Source organism: Nomascus leucogenys, chromosome 7b (assembly GCF_006542625.1).
Source record: "Nomascus leucogenys isolate Asia chromosome 7b, Asia_NLE_v1, whole genome shotgun sequence".
Classification (NCBI taxonomy): domain Eukaryota; kingdom Metazoa; phylum Chordata; class Mammalia; order Primates; family Hylobatidae; genus Nomascus; species Nomascus leucogenys.
In genome coordinates, this window is record NC_044387.1 from 31,436,970 (window position 1) to 31,463,680 (window position 26,711).

The following is a 26,711-nucleotide window of genomic DNA, read 5'->3' on the forward strand; positions in this document are numbered from 1 at the left end:
GTGGGTCCTCTCTGGGTGTTTGCCCCACAAGCTTAGATCTTCTCTCTTTACACATATGCCTTCAATTATATTATTTGCTTACACGGCTACCAATGCATAGATAAAGCTGTTGACGCAGATTTGATTACCATCTTATTAGCAATCAAATCTGCATCAATAGCCTTATCATTCTGATCAATATGTATCCTTTCACTTGGTAGTCCCTCACTAACCTATGTTTAAACTAACTTCTCTTGAAGCATTTCTAGTCATTGATGATTCATTTATTTCTTAATCAAGTATTCAGTGTCAACTATGTGTTAGATATGTACTAAGTATTAGGGCTAAAGTGTTGAGCCAAGCAGAACACTAAGTGAGGTAAAATACATTGAACAAATAGTCACAAGAATACATGTTAAGAACACACCTTTGATAAGTGCTAAGAAGGAAGAAACAGGATGATAAAGCATATAATAGGAAGCTTGATTATTATCTACAAATCTGGGAAAACTGACTCCTTATCTAGCTTCTATAATTATTCTTAGTTCATAGGCCGTTTTCTACTAAACAATGCGATCTTAGGATCATCAATATTAGCATCACCTGGGAGCTTGATAGAACTGTAGACTCTCAGGTTTAGGGAATCAGAATCTGCCTTTTAATGAGATCCCTAAGTGAATCCTGTGTGCATTAGAGTGCTTTGAGAAGCACTGTCCTAGGCTGGATTCTAGAGTTTTCTTTGACTGTCTTCTGTCATAATATTCTAGTCTAAAATATTTAATCTTGTTCTTGGGATAGTCCTTGAATTCGTTTACCCTAATCTATAATTTTTATTCACCCATTCCAGTTGACCTACTTACTTCATTCATTTTTCTCACAGTTGCCTAATTAACTATAGTAAAACAGTGTTTTTTTTTTTTAGGACATTCCTCTGAGCCTGTGATAACCCACAGAACAAATTCAAATTTCTCTGCTTAGCTTTGGAAACTTTTAATAATTTGGTTATGCCTCATCTAACGTGTATTTCTATAACCTCACAGAGCGCATTATGCTTATTCTTTCAAGAATTATTTTTAAGTCTATGAGACATATTAAAGCTTCTAGGGAATATGGACAAGTGAGAACATTCTTTTTCTTAGCATTTAGTGAAACCTTTATATAAACAGTAGACATATGAAGCTTTTGTTTGATATATGTTGAGGATTTGATTTTTTTGCAGTTTGCTTTTAGGTCTCTTGTTTTTAGCAATTTTGCCTTTTTTAATTTTAATTTTGTGAAGTAAAATAGTTTGATTTTTATGAAAAAAGGTAACTAAATATTTATTTTTTTGTTTTTAAAAATCTCTTTGGCTGGGTGTGGTTGCTCACACATGTGGGAGGCTGAGGTGGAAGGATCACTTGAACCTAGGAGTTCGAGACCAGCCTGGCAACACAGTGAGACCCCATCTCTGTAAACAAACAAACAAATGAACAAATCACGTTGAAGTGTGTTCCTGTTGGTTGCCTGTCTTTACCCTCTAGTTGTTTTAGTAGTGTCTTTGACCGTATAATTTTCATTATTTTAAATTTCAAACCTGTATCTATTATGCTAACCTAATCTCAGAAATATTTCTAATGCCATTTTCTTTCTACTATACACATGTTTAGCTAAGTCTTTAATGGTAAAATAGAATTTGAAAATGTTTCTGTAATTGCTTACTAAAGCTAAGTATTAAGAAGAATTACATATTCCTCATGGTTATCTTGAAGAATGATTTGGAGCTTTCCAGAAACTGGTAGCCTTTTATGGTTCTCTCATTTGTCTCTATTTTTGTCTCTATTCTTTGTACCTCCATCTACTAGTGGTCTTTGTCATAAGAGATTGCAGGTCCTTTCACTAGAGGAAAAGTGTACTTCTTGGTGGAGCGTGGTGGCTCATGCCTGTAATCCCAGCACTTTGGGAGGCCGAGGTGGACAGATCACCTGAGGTCGGGAGTTCGAGACCAGCCTGACCAACATGGAGAAACCCCATCTCTACTAACAATACAAAATTAGCCGAGCGTGGTGGTGCATGCCTGTAATCCCACCTACTCGGGAGGCTGAGGCAGGAGAATTGCTTGAACCAGGAAGCGGAGGTTGCAGTGAGCTGAGATCATGCCATTGCACTCCAGCCTGGGCAACAAGAGCAAAACTCCATCTCAAAAAACAAAAAAAAAGTGTATTTCTCTATCTTTTAATTCTGGCTCAGCCATTAAGATTTGCTTTGGCCAGTGGATTAACAGACATGACCCAAACAGAAGCGTAAAGTTGAGCTTGTCTTCTTGTGCTTCTGCCACCACCATGAGAGGGACAAGATCTTGCTAGCCTGCTGATCCAAGGAACATGGGAGAGCTGTGGAGCAGATGGGACCCAACCTGTAACTTGTCTCCAACCCTAGAGTAAATCACCAAGAGCAGAGATGCAGAAGAAAGCTAAAATTATTGTTACTTTAAGCCACAGAGTTTTGGAATGTTTATGATATACCACTATTGTGAAAATAGCTAATGATACAAAAGTTAAATATTTAAAATGGGAAGTCACTAATTTTTATCAGAAATATAGGAGTCACCATTGATTCCTCACTTTCATTTGTCATCTACATTCAATCCACCAGATACTTTCGTTCTGTCTCCAAGATAAAACAAACACCTCCACTTCTCTCTCTGTCGATCACTACTACTCCCATTTTCTATTGCCTGGACTATTACTGCACTAGACTCCTAACTGCTCTTCTTATTGCTATTGTTGTTTCTCTTATTTTCACAAAGCAAAATTATCAGATCATGTTACTTTCCTGCTTAAAACCTTCCAGTGGCTTCTTACTATGTTTAGAATAAAACCTAAGCTCTACATGGTCTACCCTTGCCTAGCCTTTGACGTTATCCTGTACTACTTTATTCTTGCACATTGCTCTTCATCGACATTGCCCTTATTATGTTCTGAAATAGGCCATGTTCCAGCCAGCACATTTTTGTATGGCTATTTGCCCTATTTTCATTTAGGTACCATCTTTAACATTGCCTCCTCAGAGAGCTTTCCTTATTCACTAAATCTTTAGAAGTCCCCTAGCCAGTCGTTGTCTTAAATCACATCACTCCATTTAGCTGTCTTTATTCTTAATTTTCAGTATCTGTAACGATCTGGAACTATTTTGTGCATTTGTTTCTTTTGACTTTCTGCCCATCTATTGGCATAACAGAGTATTTGCTTTTGTTGTCCTCTTTGTATCCGGGGCTTATAATACAGTAGGAACTTAGTAATTATTTCTTGAATTAATGAATAACTATTTACATTTTAATTTAAAACATTATAATTTTGTTCACACTGATAATTTTTATTGCTTTAGCCATGTTCAGTTTTTAAGTAGTCCATGGTTTTTTTTTTTTTGTGGAACAATTTATATATGTAGATTATATAGTTATAGATGAAAAGGATTTCTTTTAAACCCTATTTTGGTTATTGTATTTGTATCTTTTGAAATTTATGTTGAAATTAATTTTTATCAAATAGAAAATCTTTTGAATAGCATTAGATTTATGTTATTTGATGAGAGTCATATGAGGTCACCTTTTGCCTCTCTTCCATAAATCCATAGTTTGATCTGTGGAATAGCTGTCATTCTTTCTGAGACTGTCACTTAATATTTATTTGGAAAGGAGAAAAAACTTGAATTCAATCTCAATTGATACGTTGGTTAAATTGCCGCTTAGAGTGACACAGGTCACAAACAATAAAAGTCACAGGAATTCAAAGGGAAAAATTAATGGCCCCAGAGGATAAGAAATCCTTATAAGAAAGCAATTTGTTGGGGAAATAATAGATTGTTTTCATCCCCTGAAGCATTTCAGTGATACGGGAAAGTAAACAGGAAAGCAAACATACATGTACCTACCCATTTTTTTTTTTTGTCATATCTGCTTCTAAATCTGAATTTTCTGTCTTGTTTTAAAGAACAAATAATCCACACTTAAAGTCCCTGGGTATCCTTTCTAATTCAGATCTACTCTACTCACACACACCCCATAGATGACCCTTCTTGTGAATTTACTTTTTATGAAATCTATGTAGTTTGACCATAAGGGGAGATATATAGGTATACACACGTAATTGTGACAAACTCTAGTTTTGTACATTTTTTATTCTATAGCAACAGTTTTCAAACTTCTTTAATTCATTTTACAATAACACACAACAAGCCAAATACTTGGTGATAAATCTAATCACAGATGTGTTCAGTCTGTACACTGGAAACCAAAACATTAAGAAAAACTGAAAAAAAGTAAATGGAGGAGTATATCATTTTTATGGATTAGAGGATTCAGTATTGTAAACAGGCCAATTCCTACAAAATAACCTGTAGATTCAATACAGTCCTAACAAAAATCCCAATTGGACTGTTTGTGCATTCAGTTTCTTACAATACCTCACATCGTGTAGCCCCTGGAAGCTCCACCATATCTTCAGAAGAAAATGAGAGTGAAATAAGCAAATATTGTATTAATATTTCTTTCAAAATAATTTTGACCTCACAGACCCCTTGGAAAGTTCTCAGAGTCTTCCAGGGTCCCCATACCACACTCTGAGAAACACTAACTATCCATTCCCTTGCTCACCTACTTGACCATTTCACACTTCTCTCTTCTCAACCTCTAATGTCTCCCTGCCCACCTCCCAACCCTTACTCTTAGCTGTTAACTTGGCTTCCTATATAATAAAAAGTAAATAAAATAGCATATATATAGTAATAAAGTAAATAAAAATAAATAGCATATATATACACACACACGTATATATATTTAGAAGAGAACATCTACACATTTACTAGAAAATCTGTACTAACTCTCCTGCATTTACATCTACATAGTCTGCCTTACATTAACTATGGTTGTAGAGTATGGATCTATACTCTAACTACGGTTAAACCATCTGTGCTCCTTTTCCATTCACTTATTTACCAGATCCCACCCCATCTCACCTACTCAATGACATAGTTAAGCACTTTACCCTTTCCCATCATTATTCAAATATCCTGTACTAATACCCTTTTTAAAACACTCCCCCAGCCTGTATCATTCTTCAACTCCTACTCAACTTCACTGTTCCCTTTTACAGCAAATGCTTCAAAAAATTCTGTCTATATTTACTTTTGTTTCTTTCATGCATTCATGATCCTATTAGAGTATAATCAAGCTCTATTTTCCACTCTACAAGTATTCCAAGACCTCCATGTTGCTAAATCCAATTCTCAAAATCTTCAACACAGCAGAAAAACCTGACATAACTTATCTCCTGCTGCCCATCCTCCACCCTACCCCACTTCTAGCAACACTTTCTTCACTTTCCTCACTTGGTTCTCTCCTCTTATACCAGCAACTTTTTCTTTATATCTCACCACCTGTATTAGTCTATTTAGTGTTCCTATAAAAGAATACCTGAGGCTGGATGATTTTTAAAGAAAAGAGGTTTGTTTGGCTCATAATTCTGGTTGCTGGAAAATCCAAGAGCATAGTGCTGGTATCTGCCTGGCTTCTGATGAGGGCCTTGTGCTATGTGACAGCATGGCAGAGAAGTGGAAGGGGAAGCAGGTGCATGCAAAGAGACCTCACACTACAGGCAACCTCACTTTATAACTTACCTGCTTTCTTGGAAACTAATCAATTCCCTGGAGATCTAATCTAAAGAGAAACATATTAATCTACCTGAATAACCTATTCACCTCTTAAATTGACCACCTCCCAACATTGCTATACTAAGAATTAAGCTTCCAACATGAGTTTTGGCAGGAACACTCAACCATAGCACCAACCTTTGATTTTGAAATACATCAGGGTTAAAATCTTGGCTTTTGTTTACATTTGCTTCTTACATAAAGCTCATTAATGGCCTTAATTATCAACTGTATCTCAGTGGACCCAATATTATTTATGCAGCCATGACCTCTTCTCTGAATCTAGACCTATAAATCTAACTGCTTACTCAACTTCTTTGCTTAGATTTCTAATGTTGAACATGTTCAAAATTAGACTTCTCACTTCCATCCCACATCTTGCTGCTCCCTTAGTCTTCTCCTTTTTAATAAATAGCAATTTTATCCTTCTAAGGAAACCTGTAAGTACCAGTGCAGTAATTGAAGTGAGAGACAGTGGTGCTTGGATTTGATTTAGTGAAGTATCAGTACAAGTGAAAAGTGTACCCTAATTTATGTTTCAAGATTTATATGACATATTGGATGTGGGGTGTGAAAAATTATTGAGATCCTCAAATAATTTTTATGTCAGTTATATCTATCAATGTGTTTGCTGTATTTGAAATTTAAACTGATAAATTTTAAATATATATATTCATATGTTTAATAATAATTCATTACATGTTAATATAACATTTTGATAAAACAATAACTATATTCTCCAAGACAAAAAAACTTAAAACAATGGCATTGTTTTTCATTTTTTTCAAACCTTTTTAATTTTAGTGTTTGTTGAAAAGCTTCTTGAAGTGTTATTTTTGCTCCTTTGGAGATAATGCCTTTTGTCTCAGGCTCGTTTTAAGGGTTTCTGTCTTTGGATTTCTGGCATGACATGCCAAAATGTGGTTTCTTGGTATTTTTTCTATTTTATATTTATTGAGTTTCTTAAATCTGTGGATTGATGCTTTTCATAAGTTTGGAAAAGCCTTAATCTATTACTTCTTCAGATAGTATAGTGCCTCTTCATTCTTTTTCTTTGGGGACCACAATTGTATGTATGTTGTACCTTTTAACTGTGTTCCACACATCTTTTTCATTTTTTCTGTTTTCTCTTTCTTTTCTCTGTCCTTCATTTTGGGTATTTTCTATCAACGTGTTTTGAATTTGTAATCCCGTCTTCTGTTCTAATGAGGGTGGTGTTGAATACATTCAGGATTCCTAATGTCAAATATTATATTTTTTTAGTTCTAGAATGGAATTTTATTTCATTATTTTTATAGGTTACATTTTTAAATTATAATTCTTTATTTTTATCCATCTACTCTACTTTCTTTAACATATATTAGTCATGGTTATTTTAGTTTATACCAACAAAAATATTTGCATTATTTGTCTGTATCTATTATCTCTTTTTTCTCTAGATAATCTATAATCCTGAGTTTTTTCTGTTTAATAATTTTTTATTTTATATCCGATAGTGTGTTAAATGATTGTAGATTTCCAGGTGATGTCTTTTATCAGAAAAGGCTAATTAAAACAAAGTAACAACAACAAGAAAACCTTGGACAGATAGGGTGAGGGGCTGATGCAGTCAGGCATTAAGTGGGACTGGTACTTTTTTATAATATTACTAAGACCCTTGGTTTATTCTGTTATTTTTATGTGGTTCTCTTAAGCTTTTGGTTGGAAAGTCAGAGGAGTCTTTTCAGCTCTGAAAGACCCTTGGTAATTCAGTTCTTTCCCCCAACATAAGAAATTGTGTTTAGCTCTTTAGCTTCCTGCCCCTTATACCTTCAAATTCTTGCAAATCTCCTGAGTTACGTGTTTAAAGTAAGCACCTTCCCTTTAGCAGAATTTTGTTTCCAAGATACTACGAGAGATTTCATGTTGGCTTTTAGATGCAGTTGGCCAAGTTGCCCAGCTTTTTAAGCATGGCCCAGAATTTAAGTTAACATGCGTTGAGGAAATTCAGCCTCGTGTTCGGGACACCACATGTTTGCACTTTGCTTAGAGGAATATAACTGACCCCTTGAAAGCTTTGCTGGTTTGGTTCTCCTGGTAGAGTCCCTGAGGGTGAGCCAAACCTGATTCTTAGTCTGTAACTAAAATCAGTATAGGCCTCCCAAATTAGCAAATAACCCCTGAGAAGAAATTAGCAGGTCATTCTTTTGCTCACTTTGGAAGAGCTCCTATCCTCTGAAATTCTAATTCATATTATCTTCTTGCTTCAGCAAGCCCTCTCATATCTTGAAAAATATAAATTTTGTAATTTATTCATTTTTTTTCTAGTTCTTGCAATGGACGTTTTGGGCTGCTGCCACCTACTACATTTTATCTGGCAGTAGAAGTTTCTATAAACAAGATTTCTCTGGCTCTTTCCAATTTTATTGGAGATGTATCTTTGTTAAATAATTTCTTTTTAAAAAATTAACTTTATACCTATACATTTTCTTTTAATTTTTTGGCAGTTTTATAAATTAATTTGGATATGAATTCATATTCTGATCATTGATTTTGTTGCTCTCTTTCTGGGCATTATAAGTTTTGTAATTTTTTTCACTTTCTTTTTTGGATTTCTTCTCTATTACCATTTCTACCTCTTTGTTCTTCCTGCTCTAATTGTTATTGATTGCCTCCACCATTCCCCATCCCCAGTATGATCTTGAATGAGGGCTACAAATTGAGATATGAAGTTCCTACTCCAAGCTCTTACTAACAATTTTGTAAATTCAGTCACTGACCCATGATCTTTTTAGGTTCAGTTCCTGTCTCCATTGAGACTAACTTTATGTGCTCCCTGCAGCTTCTTAAAAGCAACAGCCTTGGGTGGTAGTCAGCAGTGCTTTTTGTTTTATCTTTCTTTCATTATTAATAGGGCATGCCCTAGCTCCAGCTCCTAGTTCCAAACAGTGAGCCTGAGTCCTGTTGCTAGAAGTGGGAGAACCTGTATTCCCTTTACTTCCATCAGCAAATCTCTAGGTTGCCTTGCATACTTTCTTGGCAAGCTAGAGATTTTATCTTGTTATGCTTCTTTTTCATTTATGATACTTTGAAATGTTTACCTTATTCTTGACTGGCTATATTTTTCTTTTTATTTTCAATTCCATATTTCCCTGCTATGTTTTAACAAAGGGGAGACAGTTCATAAAAGCGTGAAATCACTACACCTTAGTCCAAAATTCAGAGACAAATTGTATTCTACATTTGGGCCAAACTCCTGGACCAATTTTAATTATCAATTTTACTTACTAGTTTTTTATCCTAGTATATGCATAGATAATATTTGTTCCCCGATTGGAAGTATTAATTGTATTGCCTATTTTTTTTTTGTTGTTGTTTTTTCTTGTTCCACTTGCTTTACCTTATTGGATGGGTAATTTTGCTCCTAAGAAAAGAAGGTCTAGGTTTGTTTTCCCAAAATAAGACAAGATATATTGGGTAAGAATTGTTAGTGCATTATTTTTTCTACTTCTCATCTTATATAAAAACATAATTTTAATACCTGGCTTTTTGCAAGACTTTAATCATTTGGTTAATAAAGTGATAGGCAGATGTGTCAGCATATACTCCCCAACTATTTTAGAAAGTTTAGTTTCTAGGTGAAATTTAGCATCAAAACAAATCTCATTTCTATTTATTGAAATTTATCATCAAAACTTACATTTAGAGTTTACCTTCTAGGTAGTAACGAGATTTCAGGCTTCAGAATTCAGAATGGATAAACTGCTAATGTTATATATAATTTAATTTTTTAAATCCCATAAATATCAAGGTAACTGGTAATGTAGAAAAAATATATGGATACTTACAATTGAAAACCATTAAATTGGAGGATATTTTTGCTTAAAAATCATAATTCTGCATTTAGCGTAGTATAAAGGGTAACAGAATAAAATGAAACTTGTGAGAGCAGGCTTCAGATATACATAAAAAGTATTCTGATACATCACAGGTAATTAACTACAGATCCAGATTTAGTGAATTCAGGAGCTGTAGGTAATTAGACCCTTGATATTAATTATATAATAATTTCAGAAAAATTATTTCAAACACCTGCCATCTATTGATTTTTCTGGAATTTCAGTATTGAGATAAGTGATTTTTAGTAAAGAATTTGTAGCAAACAGGAATGTTTAATACCCTCAAGAAAGTGAAATTTGAAAAGTAGCATATTCAGTTAGAAGACCTTAAAAGTTACAATATTATTTCTTCCACAAAAATATTTTCAGCTAATTTAATTGCTAAAAAGTTAACATCACTTGCCTGGTTTAGCCAGGTTTTAAGAACTTCCTTGTTTAATATTGGACCTCACACTCTTATCTTACACTCTTTGATATTTTCAGAAGCAATTTAACACAATTAAGAAGAGAAACTTTGAAATGAAGAGAATTCTATTTCTTCTTCTTCTTCCATTTACTACTTGTCTCACTTAGCAAGCTACTTACCCTCAAAACCTTTGTTTCTTCATCTGTGAAATGGAAGTGATAATAGTATCTAATTTACCGGATTTGGGTGAGGGATAAATGGGTAAATCCATAGAGATCGTGCTTCTACGTACTCTAGGCATAAATGTCAGTTTGTGTCTTAGTCCGTACAGGCTGCTAAAACAAAATGCAATAGACTAGGTAGCTTATAAGCGACAGCATTTATTTCTTTTGGTTCTGGATGCAGGAAAGTCCAAGCTCAAGATATGGGCAGATTTGAAGTCTGGTCAGGTCCTGTTTCTTTGTTCATAGATGGTACCTTCTTGCTGTATTGTGTCATCACATGGTATAAAAGGGATGAGCTAACTCTCTGGGGTCTCTTATAGAACATTAATACCATTTATGAAGTTTCTGCCCTCATGACTTAATTGCCTCCTACAGGCCCTGCCTCTTAATACCATCACATTGGGGGTTAGGATTTTAATGTGAATTTTGGGAGGGACTCAAACATTTAAACATAGCAGGATGATTTTTTTATATTTAGCTTGACTTCCTGAAGAAGAAAATTAATCAACATACATTACATATGTATTTAATTTAAAAGACAAATGCATTATATCCCCCCAACCATTACCTCCCTCCAGAAAGCCAAATTGCTTTAAAATATTTACCAGTTAAGTCACTTTCCAACCATATATTTCAGTGTCTATATATTGAGTGTTTAGTACTTGAGAGTTTTAGTTCATTATCCACTTCCGAATGCAGAGCAGCCTGAATTAATACAAGTTGAGTATACCTTATCCAAAATATATGGAATCAGAATGTTTCAGATTTTGGATATATATTTTGTTTGATTTTGGAATATTCTCATATACATGATGAGAAATCTTGGGGATGGGACCTAAGTCTAAACATGAAATTCATTTATGTGTCATCTATACTTTATACATATAGCCTGAAGGTAATTTTTTATTTTTCCCTTGGGAACACAAATAAACTGTATGTGGTGTGCCTGCATTTTGACTTCGGCTTGTCCCATGATGTCAGGTGTGGAATTGTCCACTTGTGTTATCATGTCAGTGCTCAAAAAGTTTCAGACTTTGGAGCATTTTGGATTTGTATTTCAGATTTTTGGAATAGGAATGCTCAACTTGTGTACTGCTTTCAAGTAGAAATCATTGATCAATAATTTTGGATTGCTGTTACATTAGTTTTCTCTTCTGCCCTAATTTTAGGACCTTTCACTAGAGGCACACAGTTTTTCCTAGAGAAAAGTGTATTTTTCATTCATATTGCACTGTTTGTAGGAGACTCAAAAAGGGCCAGGGGGAGAGAATTACATGAGACATCAGAATGTTTTAAGTGTACTGTTTAGAGCAGAAATGGGAAATCCTTGCTACCAACATTGTTTTACTAATGTTACACTGATCATAACCCAAAAAAATAATTTATTGAACTTTAGTATCTTCAGAGAGTTAAAAATATAAGTACTATTCTCCTTTTTAAAACCAATGGATAACAAAACAAGTGCAGAATAACATAATATTTTGAATCATAAGTGAAAGTGGGGAATTGCCACTCCATTTACAATTCAAACCATAGAGGCTCTTCCTCTATTTCTTCTGTCCTAGTCTTTTCTTCCTTTCTCTCTCAGTCCTATTTGATTGTTCCTCCTGATATTCCTCTACCATCTACTCTTAAGGCCATAACAAAGAGAATACGTTATATTTATTGAGTTAATGTATGCCTATACTATTTAATAGAAAGTATAAGTGAGTCAGACAATGTATCTCTGAAAAACACTCACAAATTTGTTTGGGGTACATAAGCCGCAATTGATTCTTTCTTCCTTACTTCTTTCTATACTTGGTCTTGCCATCTCTCACACAGGTCAGTGGCCTTAAAGAAATATAACTGTACTGTTCACCTCAAACTTACAGTAGAGTGTTCTAGTAGTATAATTTTTATCAAAAATTGTAAGAATTATTTAACAGCATCCCAAGGGTGGGGAGATGTTAAAGCCTACAGCAGTTAATTGTAGTAAACCATGCATGGTCTTTTTAAAAGTTTTTAAGGTAACACTTTAATTTGTAAAGGTAATGCTATTTATTTTAAATAACTGATTATTTTATTGTACTGTTTATTGTATTGTCCTGTTTTTAATTACCAATATCTATTTTTTCTAGCTTATTAGTTGGAAATGTACATTTTTGGGAAATGCTCTTACATGAAAATAAATCTGTTATAAATATTAAAAAAGACTTTTCTCAGAAGATTTGCTCCCTCTCCTCAAAGGTTAGCTGGTAATTTATATAATGCAGCTTAATCTTAAGATCAGTTATCAAGAGTATAGGAAATGAGGTAATTGTGTATTGCCGTTTTTCTGGAAGCTGGGATTTCAGAGATGACATATGGATATTTCTCTAGTCTTGCAGAAGTCAAAGAAAGATGTTGAGTACTCATTGTTACTCCTGAGTGACAGTAACAGGTTTTGCCACATTTTGGCATATTACAAATGTCCCTGCATTTGAGAGGTACTCCTCTCTTAATGACACATGAATTTTTTGTTTGTTTTTGTGTAACTCTAGCATTTCCTTTGGTAGCAGCTTAATTTACTTCTTTCTAGAGCCCAAACCAAAAAAATCATACAGCCTTTTATCTAGTACTTTGGAGTATGGTAAGAATAGGCTAATACTGCAAAAGTGGATGGGAAGATATAAATGTTTTGTAGGTACAAGTATAAGATATAGAATACACATTTTAAAAAACACAAATTATGTAAGAGTAAATTTAATAAAGTAACCTATATGAAGGGAAATTTTTGCAGTAAGCCCTGTATTATGATTCTCCAGACAAACAGAGCCATTTATGTATTAAAAGAGATTTATTGTAAGGAATCGGCTCACACAATTTTGGGGCTAAGAAATCCTAAGACCTGTGGTCAACAAGCTGCAAACCCAGGAGAGCCACTAGTTTCATTTCAGTGGAGCCCGGAGGCCTGAGAATCAGGAGAGCTAATAGTGTAAATTCCAGTATGAAAGCCAGCAGTCTGAAGACCCAAGAAGAGCTGATTTTTCAGGTCCAAAGGCAGAAAAGGACTGCTGTCCCACCTCGTGCAGTCAGGTGGAAGGGTTAGCCTTTTGTTGTATTCAATCCTTGCTTGAATGAAGGCCACCACCCACATTAGGAAGGACAATCTGCTTTACTCAGTCTACCCATTCAAATGTCAATTTCATCCAGAAACACCCTCACAGACATACCTGCATTAATATTTGACCAAATGTCTGGGCACCCTGTGGCCCAGTCAAGTTGGCACATAAAATGAACCATCACAAGCACCTAGGAGCTGAGTGCAAGCCAACAGTGAACTGTTGTTTTTGTTTAATCTTAAAGACGTGGCACTGGAATAAATAAGCACTGTTCTGTATATCAATAATGAAATAAACCCATTCATTCATTCATTCCATAAATATTTATAAATCATCCACTTTGTGTGAAGTTCTGTGCTAGCTGCTGGAAATGCAGTGGTGAATAATATGAAGGTGGTTCCTTCTCTCCCAAAGTTTTTGAAAGTGGATGCTAAACTGCCAATTCCTTAGTTACTTGATTAATTACGCTTGTTATAAGGACTTTCATGGATGTTGTAGGAGTGTATACATGGAGAACTTTACCTACTTTGGGTTGTCGGGTGAGAAATGTAGTCAGGGAAGACCTCTCTGAATTAGTGATATTTGAGCTGATCTCTAAAGGATAATAAAAACCTTGAAGTGAGGAGGGGTGGAAATTATAATAGGTAAGAGACCAGCATGTATGAAGGTTCTAAGGCCAAAGGGAGGATCTGTTTAAAGAACCAAGCGCAGGGCTGATGAGATTAGAGAAATTGATAAGGTGCCAATTGTTGGTCAGATCCTGGAAAACAGAATCCTGTAGTTTGATTCAGCATTCTGGTAGGTTTAGATGGGCTTCGCTGACTTCAGTGTTAATGATCTGATCTAAGAGCATTGGTCTGTTCAGAAGAACCTCAGAGCACCAACTGGAAGGAGGACAACTCATTAACAATGACTTGCTCAATATTACACATATGGAGGACATAGTCTCCTGAGTTCTGAATATTCTGACTCCCTGGTAATACCAAGCTATGTCTTTTGCGTTTCAGAGAAACGTTAACAAGTAATAATTTTGTGTTATTTTCAGTTTTCATACAGTAAAATTTACGTTTGTAGAGTACAATTTTATAATTTTGATAGATGCATGGAGTCATGGATCCACCTAGTTGTGATATAGAGCAGTTCCATCACCCCAACAATTCCTACTTGCTGTCCTTTTTAGTAAACTCCTTCCCCCAACTCCAACCTATGGCAACCACTGATGTAAATTTTATTCCTACAATAGTTTTACTTTTTCCATGTGTCATATAAATGCAATAGTATGTGCAGCCTTTTGGAACTGGGCTCTTTAACTTAGAAAATTCATTTAGGATTCACCCATGCTGTTGTGTGGATCAGTAGTAGATTTTTTTGTTGTTGTTTTTTCTCTTACGACTGAGTGATAACTCTGTTGTATGGATATGCCACAGTTAGTTTATCCCTTTGCCAGTAGAAGATCCTGTACACTGTTTCTAATTTGGGGGATTATAAATAAAACTGCTGTAAACATTTATGCCATTTATGTACAGATTTTCATGTAGCTGTACATTTTCAGTTTATTTTGGTAAATACTTAGAAGTGGGATTGCTAGGACATGCAGGAGGTGTATCTTTAACTTTTTTAGAAACCTGTCAGACTTTTCCGAAGTGGTTGTACCGTTGGAAATGGCTATGCCATTGCTCTGCACCAGCACTTGGTGTTGTCAGGGTTTTTACTTATTTGCACAATTCTAATAGGTGTCTAGTGGTATCACACTGTGGTTTTAATTTGAACTTCTCTAATGACTGATGATGTTGAGCATGTTTTTATGTTTATTTGATGCCCTTCTGTCTTCCTCTCTAAAGTGTCTATTTTTATCTTCTGCCCATTTAAAAACAATTTTTGTTTTCTTAGTGTTTTGAGAGTGATTTATGTATTCTTAATGTGAGCCTTAGTCAGAAATTTGCTTTACGAATATTTTCTGCCAGTCTTCAGCTTTTCTTTTCATTATCTTAACAGTATCTAATAGCTATAGCTAATTTTAATAAAAGTCAAGTTTTCAATTTTTTTTTCCTTTATGGATCCTGCTTTTGGTTAAGTGTCTAAAAACTCGTTACCTAACTCAGTATTACAAAGATTTTCTCCTAAAAGTTTTATAGTTTTATGTTTTACACTTAAGTTTATGATCTGTGTTGAGTAAATTTTTGTGTGACGGGGTGAGAGATATGTATTGAAGTTCGTCTTTTTTGTATTTGGGCATCCAGCTGTCATTGTTTGTTCAGCATCATTTGTTGGAAAAAAACAAAAACAAAAAACAAAAAACCTGCCTTTCTCAATTGAATTACCTCTACAACTTTGTGAAAAATCATGTTCCTATATTTATGCTGTTCTGTTTCCAGAATTTTTATGTATCTGTCGTTAACAAATACATAGCATACTGTCTTGATTGCACTAGCTTTAACAGTAAATCTTAAAATTGGGTAGTGTGAGTTCTTCAACCTTTTTTTTTCTTTCAGAATTATTTCCGTTATTTTAGTATTTTATAATTATTTTTTGAAGCCACATACCGTATGTCAAACAACTGGAAAATAATTGTAAATAGTCTTTACCTGGAAATGCGCCTAGTTTTTGTTTTCTGCAGGAGGCTTTAATGTGGAGGAGAGGTGAGTTAAGCTAGTCAGGAGTCACAAAATTTGATATTTGTTGTTGCTGTGGGTACCCTCAGTGCACCTCTGACCTCAAATTTTCTAATAATATGTTGTATTTAGGGCAGGGGCTGATTTTCCAGGTGGATTTTCTCAATATCTTCTCTACCTTCAGCTCTCAAATTCTTCTCTTCTGCAACTCTCTCAGCAGTGAGGGCAGAGAATGGGGACATTTTCTGTTTTTCTGATTAAGATTATATTATACCCCTCGATTTGGGGTGAGGTCTTCTGATCCTGCCCATCCCGTTGCTGTAGGCTGCTGCAGTGGGTTTCACTTGTGCCTCAAGGACAAGTAATGCTGATTCTATTCCTCCCCACCCACTCCTTGTTAAGGCTTTTCCATAGGAGTCATATGGGAGAAGAGCCTAGTCTGGGGGCGGAGCTTCATTCCATACCTTTCCCAGCCAGGGTGGTTGCTGTATTTTTTAAAGCCCTAAGGGGTCAGTAGAGAAAAGGCAGCAAGAGAATGTGAAAGCTCTTTATCAGTGGCCCCAGGGGCTCCACATTCTGTCTGTAATTCACAATTTTTCTCCCTCCAGCTTGTCTGAGGTGTTTTGTTAAAAGGCTAGGAGGGACACTTTTCCTAATACTCCATGTCTGAACAATTGAGGAAGGTGGTGAGCTGAAACCTGATGTTTCATAGAAACAGTTTTAACTCTAAAGACACTTTTTACATGTTCAATCTGTTTATCCATCTATTATCTAATAGTATATTCCTTATAATTTATTTATAGTACTTTAAAAGCTTATTAATCTCCTAAGAAAAAGGCAGTAAGTAAATTCATTGTATCAAAGAAAAAGAACAATGGATGTCTTTCATTTCAGAATTTCAGCTGCTTTTCTGCCAGGAAATCAAGAGTGTCACCACAAAAATGATAACTATGTGAAGTAATACATATGTTAATTAGTTAGAATTAGGCCTTCCTCAATGTATCTCTACTTCAAAACATCATGTTATACATGGTAAATACATAGAATTTTATCTGTCACTTTTTAAAAAAAATTAAGTAAATTAATCAATAAAAGGCTAGCTACAGAAGGATGATCTTGGCATTCCTCATTTTCAAGACAATTGAAAATGGGGGAAAAACTAATTCGAGGATTTTAAATTGAATTAATAAAAAATTAAGAATGTAATAAATATTGATTCAATATTAATGAAGGTAAGAAATGCAAGACATTTAGTTAAGATACACATACAAAGTCAAACCCTGTATCATACCATTGCTTTTAAATACAGTGTTATCTTTGTGTGATTGTGATAACTGACTGTCATTACATTATCTCATTTGGAATAATAATAATATACATGTATATAAATATTCACAAATACAGAAAAGTCTGTTTTAGACTGTCTAAATTATTTATGTTTTGTGTACACATACTTTGGTGGGATTTTCGTTTTACAAATGATAAAATGTAACCTAACAGAAAAATGTGAATCTGTGTGTCACTTGATGTAGATATCCCCAAATAGGTGCTTTTGAAATAACTGAAAGGGAACTTAATATGGGAATTCTGAGTTTAGTAAATTTTTAATCCTTTGTTTTAAAGTAACAAAACTTTTTCCATCAAGTATCGTTCATTCATGAAGCAAATTTATTGAGTGTTTATGATGTGCTAAGAGTGGTTTTGAGTGCTGGGAAACTTAACAGTGCACAAGATAGGCATAGTTCCTGCCCTCCTGGAGCCTACATTATGGGCAAGGAGATGTGGAGGTGTGCAGGAGCTTCACTCTCAGCCTTGTAACAAAAGCAGTACAGAAGTAACACAACAAGTTAATCTAAGAATGTGATAAATGCTACAAAAAAACAATTGCAGGAACAGTAATGGTGATGAGGGCTGCTTTAGATATGGTGGTCAGAGAAGGCTTCTTTCAGGAGTAAAACTTGTGCTGAAACCGGAAGGATAAGAAGTACTGCCTGGGGGAGGGAGCTTTCTTGACAGAGAAAGCTCAGTGTTAGAAATAGGTCCTGAATGGAAGAAAAAAAAAAAAAAAAGCTTGGTGTTAAAACAGAAAGGAAGACAATGTGCTAAAACGAAAAGGAGGACTTAGGAATGAATCCTATCTGCTTTTAACATGACTAAGACCATTTTAAATAGTACTGGGAAATAGCTTCAAGGCAAGAAAGTGAATGAAAAGCTCTATGTATTTTGAAACTATGAGAAACCTATAATCCCAAACCTCAATCCAATGTGAAAGTTAATATCAAACTGAGATGCAAAGCTGGCAGATCATTATTCGTTGAAATAAGTGCATATTCTGATGAATATCAAGAGGACAAAAGCTCTCATTTGATCCCAGGGAGATAAGTTATAGACTTGTGCTAGAAGTTTCCTGGACCCAGATAAGCATATAGAAAGAATGAAGAGGGCCCTCAGAGTGAACAGGCAACCTATAAAATGGGAGAAAATTTTCGCAACCTACTCATCTGACAAAGGTCTAATATCCAGAATCTACAATGAACTCAAACATATTTACAAGAAAAAAACAACCCCATCAAAAAGTGGGCAAAGGATATGAACAGACACTTCTCAAAAGAAGACATTTATGCAGCCAAAAAACACATGAAAAAATGCTCATCATCACTGGCCATCAGAGAAATGCAAATCAAAACCACAATGAGATACCATCTCACACCAGTTAGAATGGCCATCATTAAAAGGTCAGGAAACAACAGGTGCTGGAGAGGATGTGGAGAAATAGAAACACTTTTACACTTTTGGTGGGACTGTAAACTAATTCAACCATTGTGGAAGTCAGTGTGGCAATTCCTCAGGGATCTAGAACTAGAAATACCATTTGACCCAGCCATCCCATTACTGGGTATATACCCAAAGGACTGTAAATCATGCTGCTATAAAGACACATGCACACGTATGTTTATTGCGGCACTATTCACAATAGCAAAGACTTGGAACCAACCCAAATGTCCAACAACGATAGACTGGATTAAGAAAATGTGACACATATACACCATGGAATACTATGCAGCCATAAAAAATGATGAGTTCATGTCCTTTGTAGGGACATGGATGAAACTGGAAATCATCGTTCTCAGTAAACTATCGCAAGGACAAAAAACCAAACACCGCATGTTCTCACTCATAGGTGGGAATTGAACAATGAGAACACATGGACACAGGAAGGGGAACATCACACTCCGGTGACTGTTGTGGGGTAGGGGGAGGGGGGAGGGATAGCATTAGGAGATATACCTAATGCTAAATGACGAGTTAATGGGTGCAGCGCACCAACATGGCACATGTATACATATGTAACAAACCTGCACATTGTGCACATGTACCCTAAAACTTAAAGTATAATAATAATAAAAGAAAATTAAAAAAAAGAAATTATCCTTTACTGTGATGCCATAAAGTTATTTTCCTATATTGTTTCTATAAGTTTTATTGCCTTGATCGTTACATTTACATCTTTAATGTACCTCTAATTGAATGTAGCTTGCAGTTTTGTGTGAGATATAAGTTAATGGTCCATTTTAATAAAAACATCAACCAAAAAAAAAAAAAAAGAACGAAGAGGGCAGGGCAGAATGCGTCACACAGATGAGCCATGTATGTGCAGGAGGAAGGTATTGAGTGTAGTACTGGGGGTAGTAAAAGGTATTGGATGTAGTAAACTCTACGGGTTGTGTACATCCCCGTAGCTTTTTATCTTAATTGGCTGGGGAGAAGTCAAAGCTCAAAGAAATTGTTTATACCTATAACTCTGATGCATAAGGAGACTTCTTGCTAGCCTAGACACTGCATACACTAAACTTTTCATTGCTGATCCAGAAAGAATTTACTCAAAAAGAGCTATCACAGGATACATAAAATATATCTCAGGAACAAATGGGGAAGGAATGTGAAAAACAGGGCATAAGAAACACCATAAAAAATGTTTTCATTGAACAAAAGGAATCTTTGACCAAATATATTGCCTTAAATGAAAACAATTAATGAATGATTACCCGAGTTAAACAGTTGTATGAAGCAGAGATGTAAGTGCTTGGAAAAGAGTTGGTGAAACAACAGAATGAGATGGAACATAGCAAAAATCTTTTCTTATTATCACTGAACTGGGGAATCCCCTCAGAAATGTGACATAAAACTTAGAAGCTATAAACGGAAAAAAAAAAAAAAAAAGACTGATGTGTTATCTATATAAAAGTAAAAATAACAAAAAGAAAAGAAATTGTACATGTCCAAAAAAATCCTTTCAAAAAGTCAAAAGAAAAATGACAAATGGTGGGAAAAAATTGTATTACATACAACAAACAATTTCTTTTTTTTTTTTCTTTTTTTGAGACAGTCTCACTCTGTCATCCAGGCTGGAGTGGAGTGGCACTATCTCAATTTCTTAACACTCAGAGAGTGCCAATAAGAGAAAAATTAGCAGTCTTTGGGGAAATGGGTAAAGTGTATGAAAACACAATTTAAAGAAAAAGAAATATGATTCTTAGGCACATGTGAATATGATTGCCCTTATGGTTGGGAATTATAAATTAAAAGCATGAAGGGGTACATAAATAGAAGGAATATGTTCTAGTATTCAATAAGACTAGTTAACAATTTATTACATTTCAAAATAGCTAGAAAAGAATTGTAATATTCTTAGTACACAGAAGATATAAATGTTTGAGGTGATAGGTACCAGGATTACCCTGATTTGATCATTACACATTGCATGTAGGTATCAAAATATCACATATTTTGTACTCCCAAAATATGTACAACTATTATATGTTATATAATATATAATATTAATGTATGTATTATATAGTTTTTTTTAACTATTATGAGAATGCCATTTTTCACCTAGGTGTAGAAAAAGTAAATAATATTAATCACTATTATGGAGGGGCTAGGAAAACACCTACTGTTACACAACTGTTGCCTGTGTGTGTATAAATATATACATATATATGTGTGTGATAAATATGTACACACACATTACATATATGAGTATATATATACATTATGTGTGTGAGTATATATGTATGTGTGTATGTGTGTGTATATATATAAAATTTATAAGGACAGCATCGCTTTGGCAATATCTATCAAAATATACATAAAGGCGTCCCTTAATCTAAAAATTATATTCCTAGTAATATATCCTACTTGACATACATGTATATTACAAAATTATGTGGACAAAAACATGATAGATTTAAACTGTACACTATTAACAACTACATTAAGTGTAAATGATAAATATCTTAATTAAAGGATGGAATTTGACTGGGTAAAAATACAAGATTTAATTATATGTTGCCTATAAAAATTTCACTTCACATATAAAGAGGCAAATAGCTTAAATATAAAAAAATAAAAAAGTATATGCCATGCTAACCCTAATTAAAATAAATGTGGTGTGCTTACATTAATATCAGACAAAGTAGATTTTGGAGAAAAGACTATTACTAGATATAGAGTCATTTGCTAATGATACAGGGGCCAGTTACTTAAGAGGATGTAACAATCATAACATTTGTAGCCCTTAAAACAGAACTTCAAAATATAGGAAGCAAAACTAACACTATTTTAAGAAGTAGACACTTATATTCAAATATCTTAACACTCCCTTTTTAACAACTGATAAAGTAAATAAACCAAAAATCAGTAAGTACATAGGACCCTTGGACAATACTGTTACCAAATGAACCTAATTGTCAATTACAGAACAGTCTGCCCAGCAACGATAGTGTATGCATTCTTTTTAAGTGCATACACAGCATTTGCTAGGATAGATATACTCTGGGCCATAAAATAAGTCACAATAAATTTGAAGCTATGGAAGTTACACAAAACATGTTATCTGATACAATTGTATTAAACTGTGCTAATACAGATAAAGATAACTGGGACATTCTCAATTATTTGAAAGCTATATAACTCACTTCTAAATAATGGATATTTTAAAGAAGAAATCAAAGGGAAATTATTTTTAAGTGGATGATACTGAAAATGCTTAGAGGGAAATTAACAGCATTAAAGGATTATATTAGAGGAGGAGGAAAGTATGAAAAATGACTTCAATTTCCACTATAAGAAACTAGGTAAAGAAGAGCCAATATCCTGGAATAGGCAAAAGAAAGGAGATAATCACTAAATCCTATTAATATTGCTTACCAAATTTCTTTCAAATCTGTCTACTTTTTGCTATCCCCACTGCTACTAATTTATAATTTGCTTTCTCAGATTGGTTATGGCTAGTCAGTGGACCATAGTGGGTAAGAGTGGAGACTAGGGTGCCCCCCACTATGATGTGCCCAGGACTAGGGGAGAAGGAGATTGGGAAGAGGCGGGGCTGGGTCCTGAGACACAGTACTTGAAACTGGGAATGTCCCAGGCAAACCACGATAGATAGTCCCCCTTGTGTAGGTTCTGGAACCAGACCTTGGACTTGAATCCCTTTCTTACCACTTATAAAGTAACAAGTGACTGATCCTCTTGTGCCTTGATTACCTTTCCTGGAAATGAGTATTATAATAGTACCCACCTTAAAGAATTAATGTGAGAATCAGATGAGTTAATGGATGTGTGAAGTACTTAAAGCATAAAGAGCACTGAATTAAAGTTGGCAGTGATGGCCTTGGTGATAGTGGTAGTTCTGGATGGAGATTTTTTTTTCTAAGTTCTAAGCATTGGCCTCATATCTCACTCTTTCCTTCTAGACTTACCATACATCAGATTTTCCTTCACATATACCAGAGTTATCTTTCTAAACTCCAATATAAACATTATCAATTTTCTGCTTAAAATATTACAGTGGCTCCTTAATACCTTTAGAGCAAAGCCCACAATTTATAATAATACCCAGCATTTACTCATTTTCATGCTTCTCATAATTCTTTCTTCCATACTTCACTGATTTTTCTCTTCTTTAAGTCTTTGCATGTGCTGTTGCCTCAACTAGATTTTCTTTCCTGTGTGTCCTCCCCTACCCCCAGCTATTTCTCCTGACTAAACTCCTTCTTCTGGCTCATTACCTTACCAACCTCAATTCCCAATTTCCCTGACCTCTCCCCCACACTTTCCCTGTCAAAAGTAACTTAAGATGGCTTCCTGTGTGCTATATCTGAAGTGGTACTTATTATGTACATTATTCTAGTATATTGTGTTCTCTATATATTGTACTATATGATTACGTTACTGATTTTTCATCAGCCATCTTTGTGCTCATAATGGTCAAAATATATGTGTAAGATACAATAGAGTAGGTTTTCCCAAACTCAGCATGTTCCTTGCCAGGATTACCCCACCTTCGCTCTACCCTCCTGTAGCAGTATGATTGGTTCCTTAAAACTTAGTTCATCTTGAGCACCTAATATATGAATATTATTCTGACATTCTCTTCTTTCCCTACCTACTGCACTTGAGTTGGTCATTTCTTCTTATCTTGTTAGTAATTTTACTGCTTTTTATTATAGCACTGAGAACAGTGCATTGAAGTTAATTCATTTTCCATTCTAGCTTGCAACAATGTCAAGTCTTTAGGTTCTACTGTGGGCACTATGCTAGGTTCTAGGGTTATACTGATGAGTAAAACCAATTTAGTCTCTCTTCTCTTGATGCTTACAGCTAAAGAGAAATTTTAAAAAGACACTACATAATTAAATATAAAATTGCAAATTTGTTAGTAGAGTGGAAAAGAACTACTGTATTTGACGTTATGGAAGCATGTAATAGGGATTTGACCTTGAGAAGGTTACTCTCAACATAAAATTGAAGATAACTACATGAAGAGAGACGGGAAGTGCATGCCAGGCAGAGGAAACTGCAAATGAAAAGGCCCATGTGTCGTTGTGTCTTATGAAGTCATTGAAAGAAGGCTAGTCTGGCTGGAATAACATTTGAAGTGACCCTGGCTGCAGTAGAAACTCACAGGAGGCCAGCTGTTGGAGGCATGTAGATTGTTAGGGTAGCCCAGGTAAAAGAGACAAAGAATTGAGGTAGGTTGGCCTACAGTGATGATGTTACAGGATATTTGAGATTTTTTAAAAACAAATGATTGATTCTTGCATGGTGATAAATTAGATCTTGGTGGCTATTATATTGAAAGACTAAGAAAACACACTTTTAGAACACATTATTTGTAAGTTTCTGGTGTGCATAACTGGATGGATTATGTCCTCTTCACTGTTGTATCTGCTCAGCACATTATTGACCCCACAGCACACATCAAGTAAATATTTGTTGAAAATGAATGAGCATTGTTGTATTTATGAAAATGTTATGTTCAACTGCAATATAAGTTACACGCATAGGAAATGCATTAATTAATGGAGTAAAGCCTAATACTTTGTTCTTTACTTTGAAGTTTGAAAATACATCAAATGGGATCTAGAATATAGTTCATCTTTGTACAGTCTTTTAAAATAAAACTTGTGGAAGATGAGCTTGTATAAACTGCAGTAATTTTGTGAGAAAAATGGTGATAAAATACTTCTACTACAGAATTCTTGATATTTTGCTTTTTATTAAGGTGATCCCCAGAGTTTGTTTTGTTTTCCACTCTGCAACACATTTTAGCTTTGTCATAAGGAAATCACACTTTTTATCATTGACTCAAAACAATCAGAAAGGGAATATTGAAATGTAGTTTTCTTCAGTTCTGAATGCCTTTGTTAATTATGCTGAATTACACACACACACACACCCACATACTCTTGATTGTTCAAAATGCTGTAATTGGAAATACAAACTATTTGGGACCAGTGTTGTACTTAAAGTAAGGAATTGAAACTTGTATATTTTTTGTTCTAATACCTTATTTTATTCTTAAAGAATTTATAATTAATACTGTAATGTTTGAATAATAAATCTTAACATCATAGCCACTTAACATTCAAAATGCTCATGTGTATGTGTTTTACAGGTGTGTTCTACTCCCTCTTCTGGGAATGAAGCCTCCCCAGCAAAGCCTATACCTGCTTGTTGATTCTGTTGATGAAGGGTGTAACATTACTGAAGGTGAACAAACGTCTACCAGCTTATCTGGGACTGTTGCAGCACTTTTAGCTGGTCACCATGAGTTCTTTCCACCATGGCTATTGCTTCTCTGTTCTGCCCGAAAGCAGAGTAAGGCTGTTACTAAAATGTTTACTGGTAAGCATAATTACTTACTGCCATCCTCAAATGCTTTTCATTAATGAACTAGTTTCTCAGAGGAAAAAGTACGCAGTTGAAGATCTGCGTGTTGCATTTGCTCCTTCTATCAGCTATTCTCAACTGTGCCTTTTGAAATTTATATAAAAAAGCCTTAGCATGTTTTTAAGATCATTTAAACTTTACCTTTTTTTCAAGATTCTTTTCCTAAGTGCTTTAGTAACAGGAGTATCTCATGCCATATTTGCTGCTATACATCTTGGGGCTGCATTTATTATGTTGTTGTATCATGATCAATTTAAACCTTTTTCTGATGTTTGAGATTACAGTCTATATAATATATAAAAGTACACTGTCAGAGTTACTTTTTTTTTCTTTCTCTTACTTTTTTTACTTTTCTTTATTTACTACCATAATAAAGTTGTTGTTACTCCTATTAGATTAATACACTCCTCTTTGTCCTGTGGGAAATAAAAGGAGTGTAAAACAAGGACCTATCACAGGATATATAGTGTAATTGGAGAGATACTAAGTTAATGGTTAATTAGCCATATAACTTTTGAGTAGTTCTATACATTTTACAGTATGTTGAAATCTTGTTAGTTTGTTAAAATAATTTTCTGTAAGCGGCTTTATTCCTTCTATCAGGTTGTCTCTCTTCAATTCCCTTGCTACTAAAGGCAGCACTTTTGGTTTCCACATATGGCATTCTTTCTTGTTGTTATTGATAAAAATATAGTTGGTAAAAGTTTAATAATTTAAATGACAATAGCTAACACTTACGTAGCATTTAGTATGTCAGGCATAGGTACAGTAGAAGCCTCTTTTGGTCTGTGTCACTGTTCCTTTCTATTCCTCATTAGAGAAAACCAGTATTATTCACTTATTTTATATGCTTTCAGCTCATATTTTATATTATGTATGTTTATAGTTTACATAAATGAAACACTCCATACACCATCTGAGCTTTTACCACTCACTAGCCATGTGACTTTACAAAATTTATATTCTCTGTGCCTCTGTTTCCTTATCTATTAAATGGGGATTATAATATTACTTTTCTTACAGGGTTTTTGTAAGGTTAAATGACAAATTACATATGAAGCACTTAGGACAAAGCCTAATACATAGTAAGTGCTTCAGAAATATATTGTTGCTATTATTCTTATTATTTGATTCTCTTTTTTTAGCCAACAATATTTTTGAGCCATATTCATTATAAATCCATTTCACTGGTTTTAATTGGTAGATAGTACTCCTTCCCATCAATAAATCTCTTTTTATTTTTCCATTATCCTGTTCATGGACATTTAGATCATTTTCAGTTTTTTGCTGTTACAAAAAATGCTTCATGAACATATTTGTTCACGTATTCTTGTGCACATGTGCTGAAAGTTTACATTATAAATCTAGACTTGTAATTGCTGGATTATAGAGTATGTACATTTTGAACTCCAGTTAATTGTACTTCTTTTTTTGGGATATTAATTATTTAAATTGTTGGGCTGTATATAAACATGTGACCGCTTCTCTGTTCATGGTAGATGTGGAATTTGCTTTGCTAAAGTTATTAATACATATTGTCAAATTGCTTTCCAAAAGGATATATATCATTATATTCCTACCTGAAAGTGTTGGGTGGTTTCTTTTTACTT

General features: G+C 34.4%; 1 protein-coding gene across 1 annotated transcript in view; it reads left to right on the forward strand.

Moving 5' to 3' along the window:
* ANKRD50 (ankyrin repeat domain 50) overlaps positions 1-26,711 on the forward strand; it is a 49,145-nt gene that overhangs the window by 9,530 nt on the left and 12,904 nt on the right. Inside the window, exon 3 of the mRNA XM_012507631.2 lies at positions 24,827-25,056. Coding sequence (XP_012363085.1) covers positions 24,827-25,056 — 230 coding nt within the window. The remainder of the gene's footprint in view (positions 1-24,826; positions 25,057-26,711) is intronic.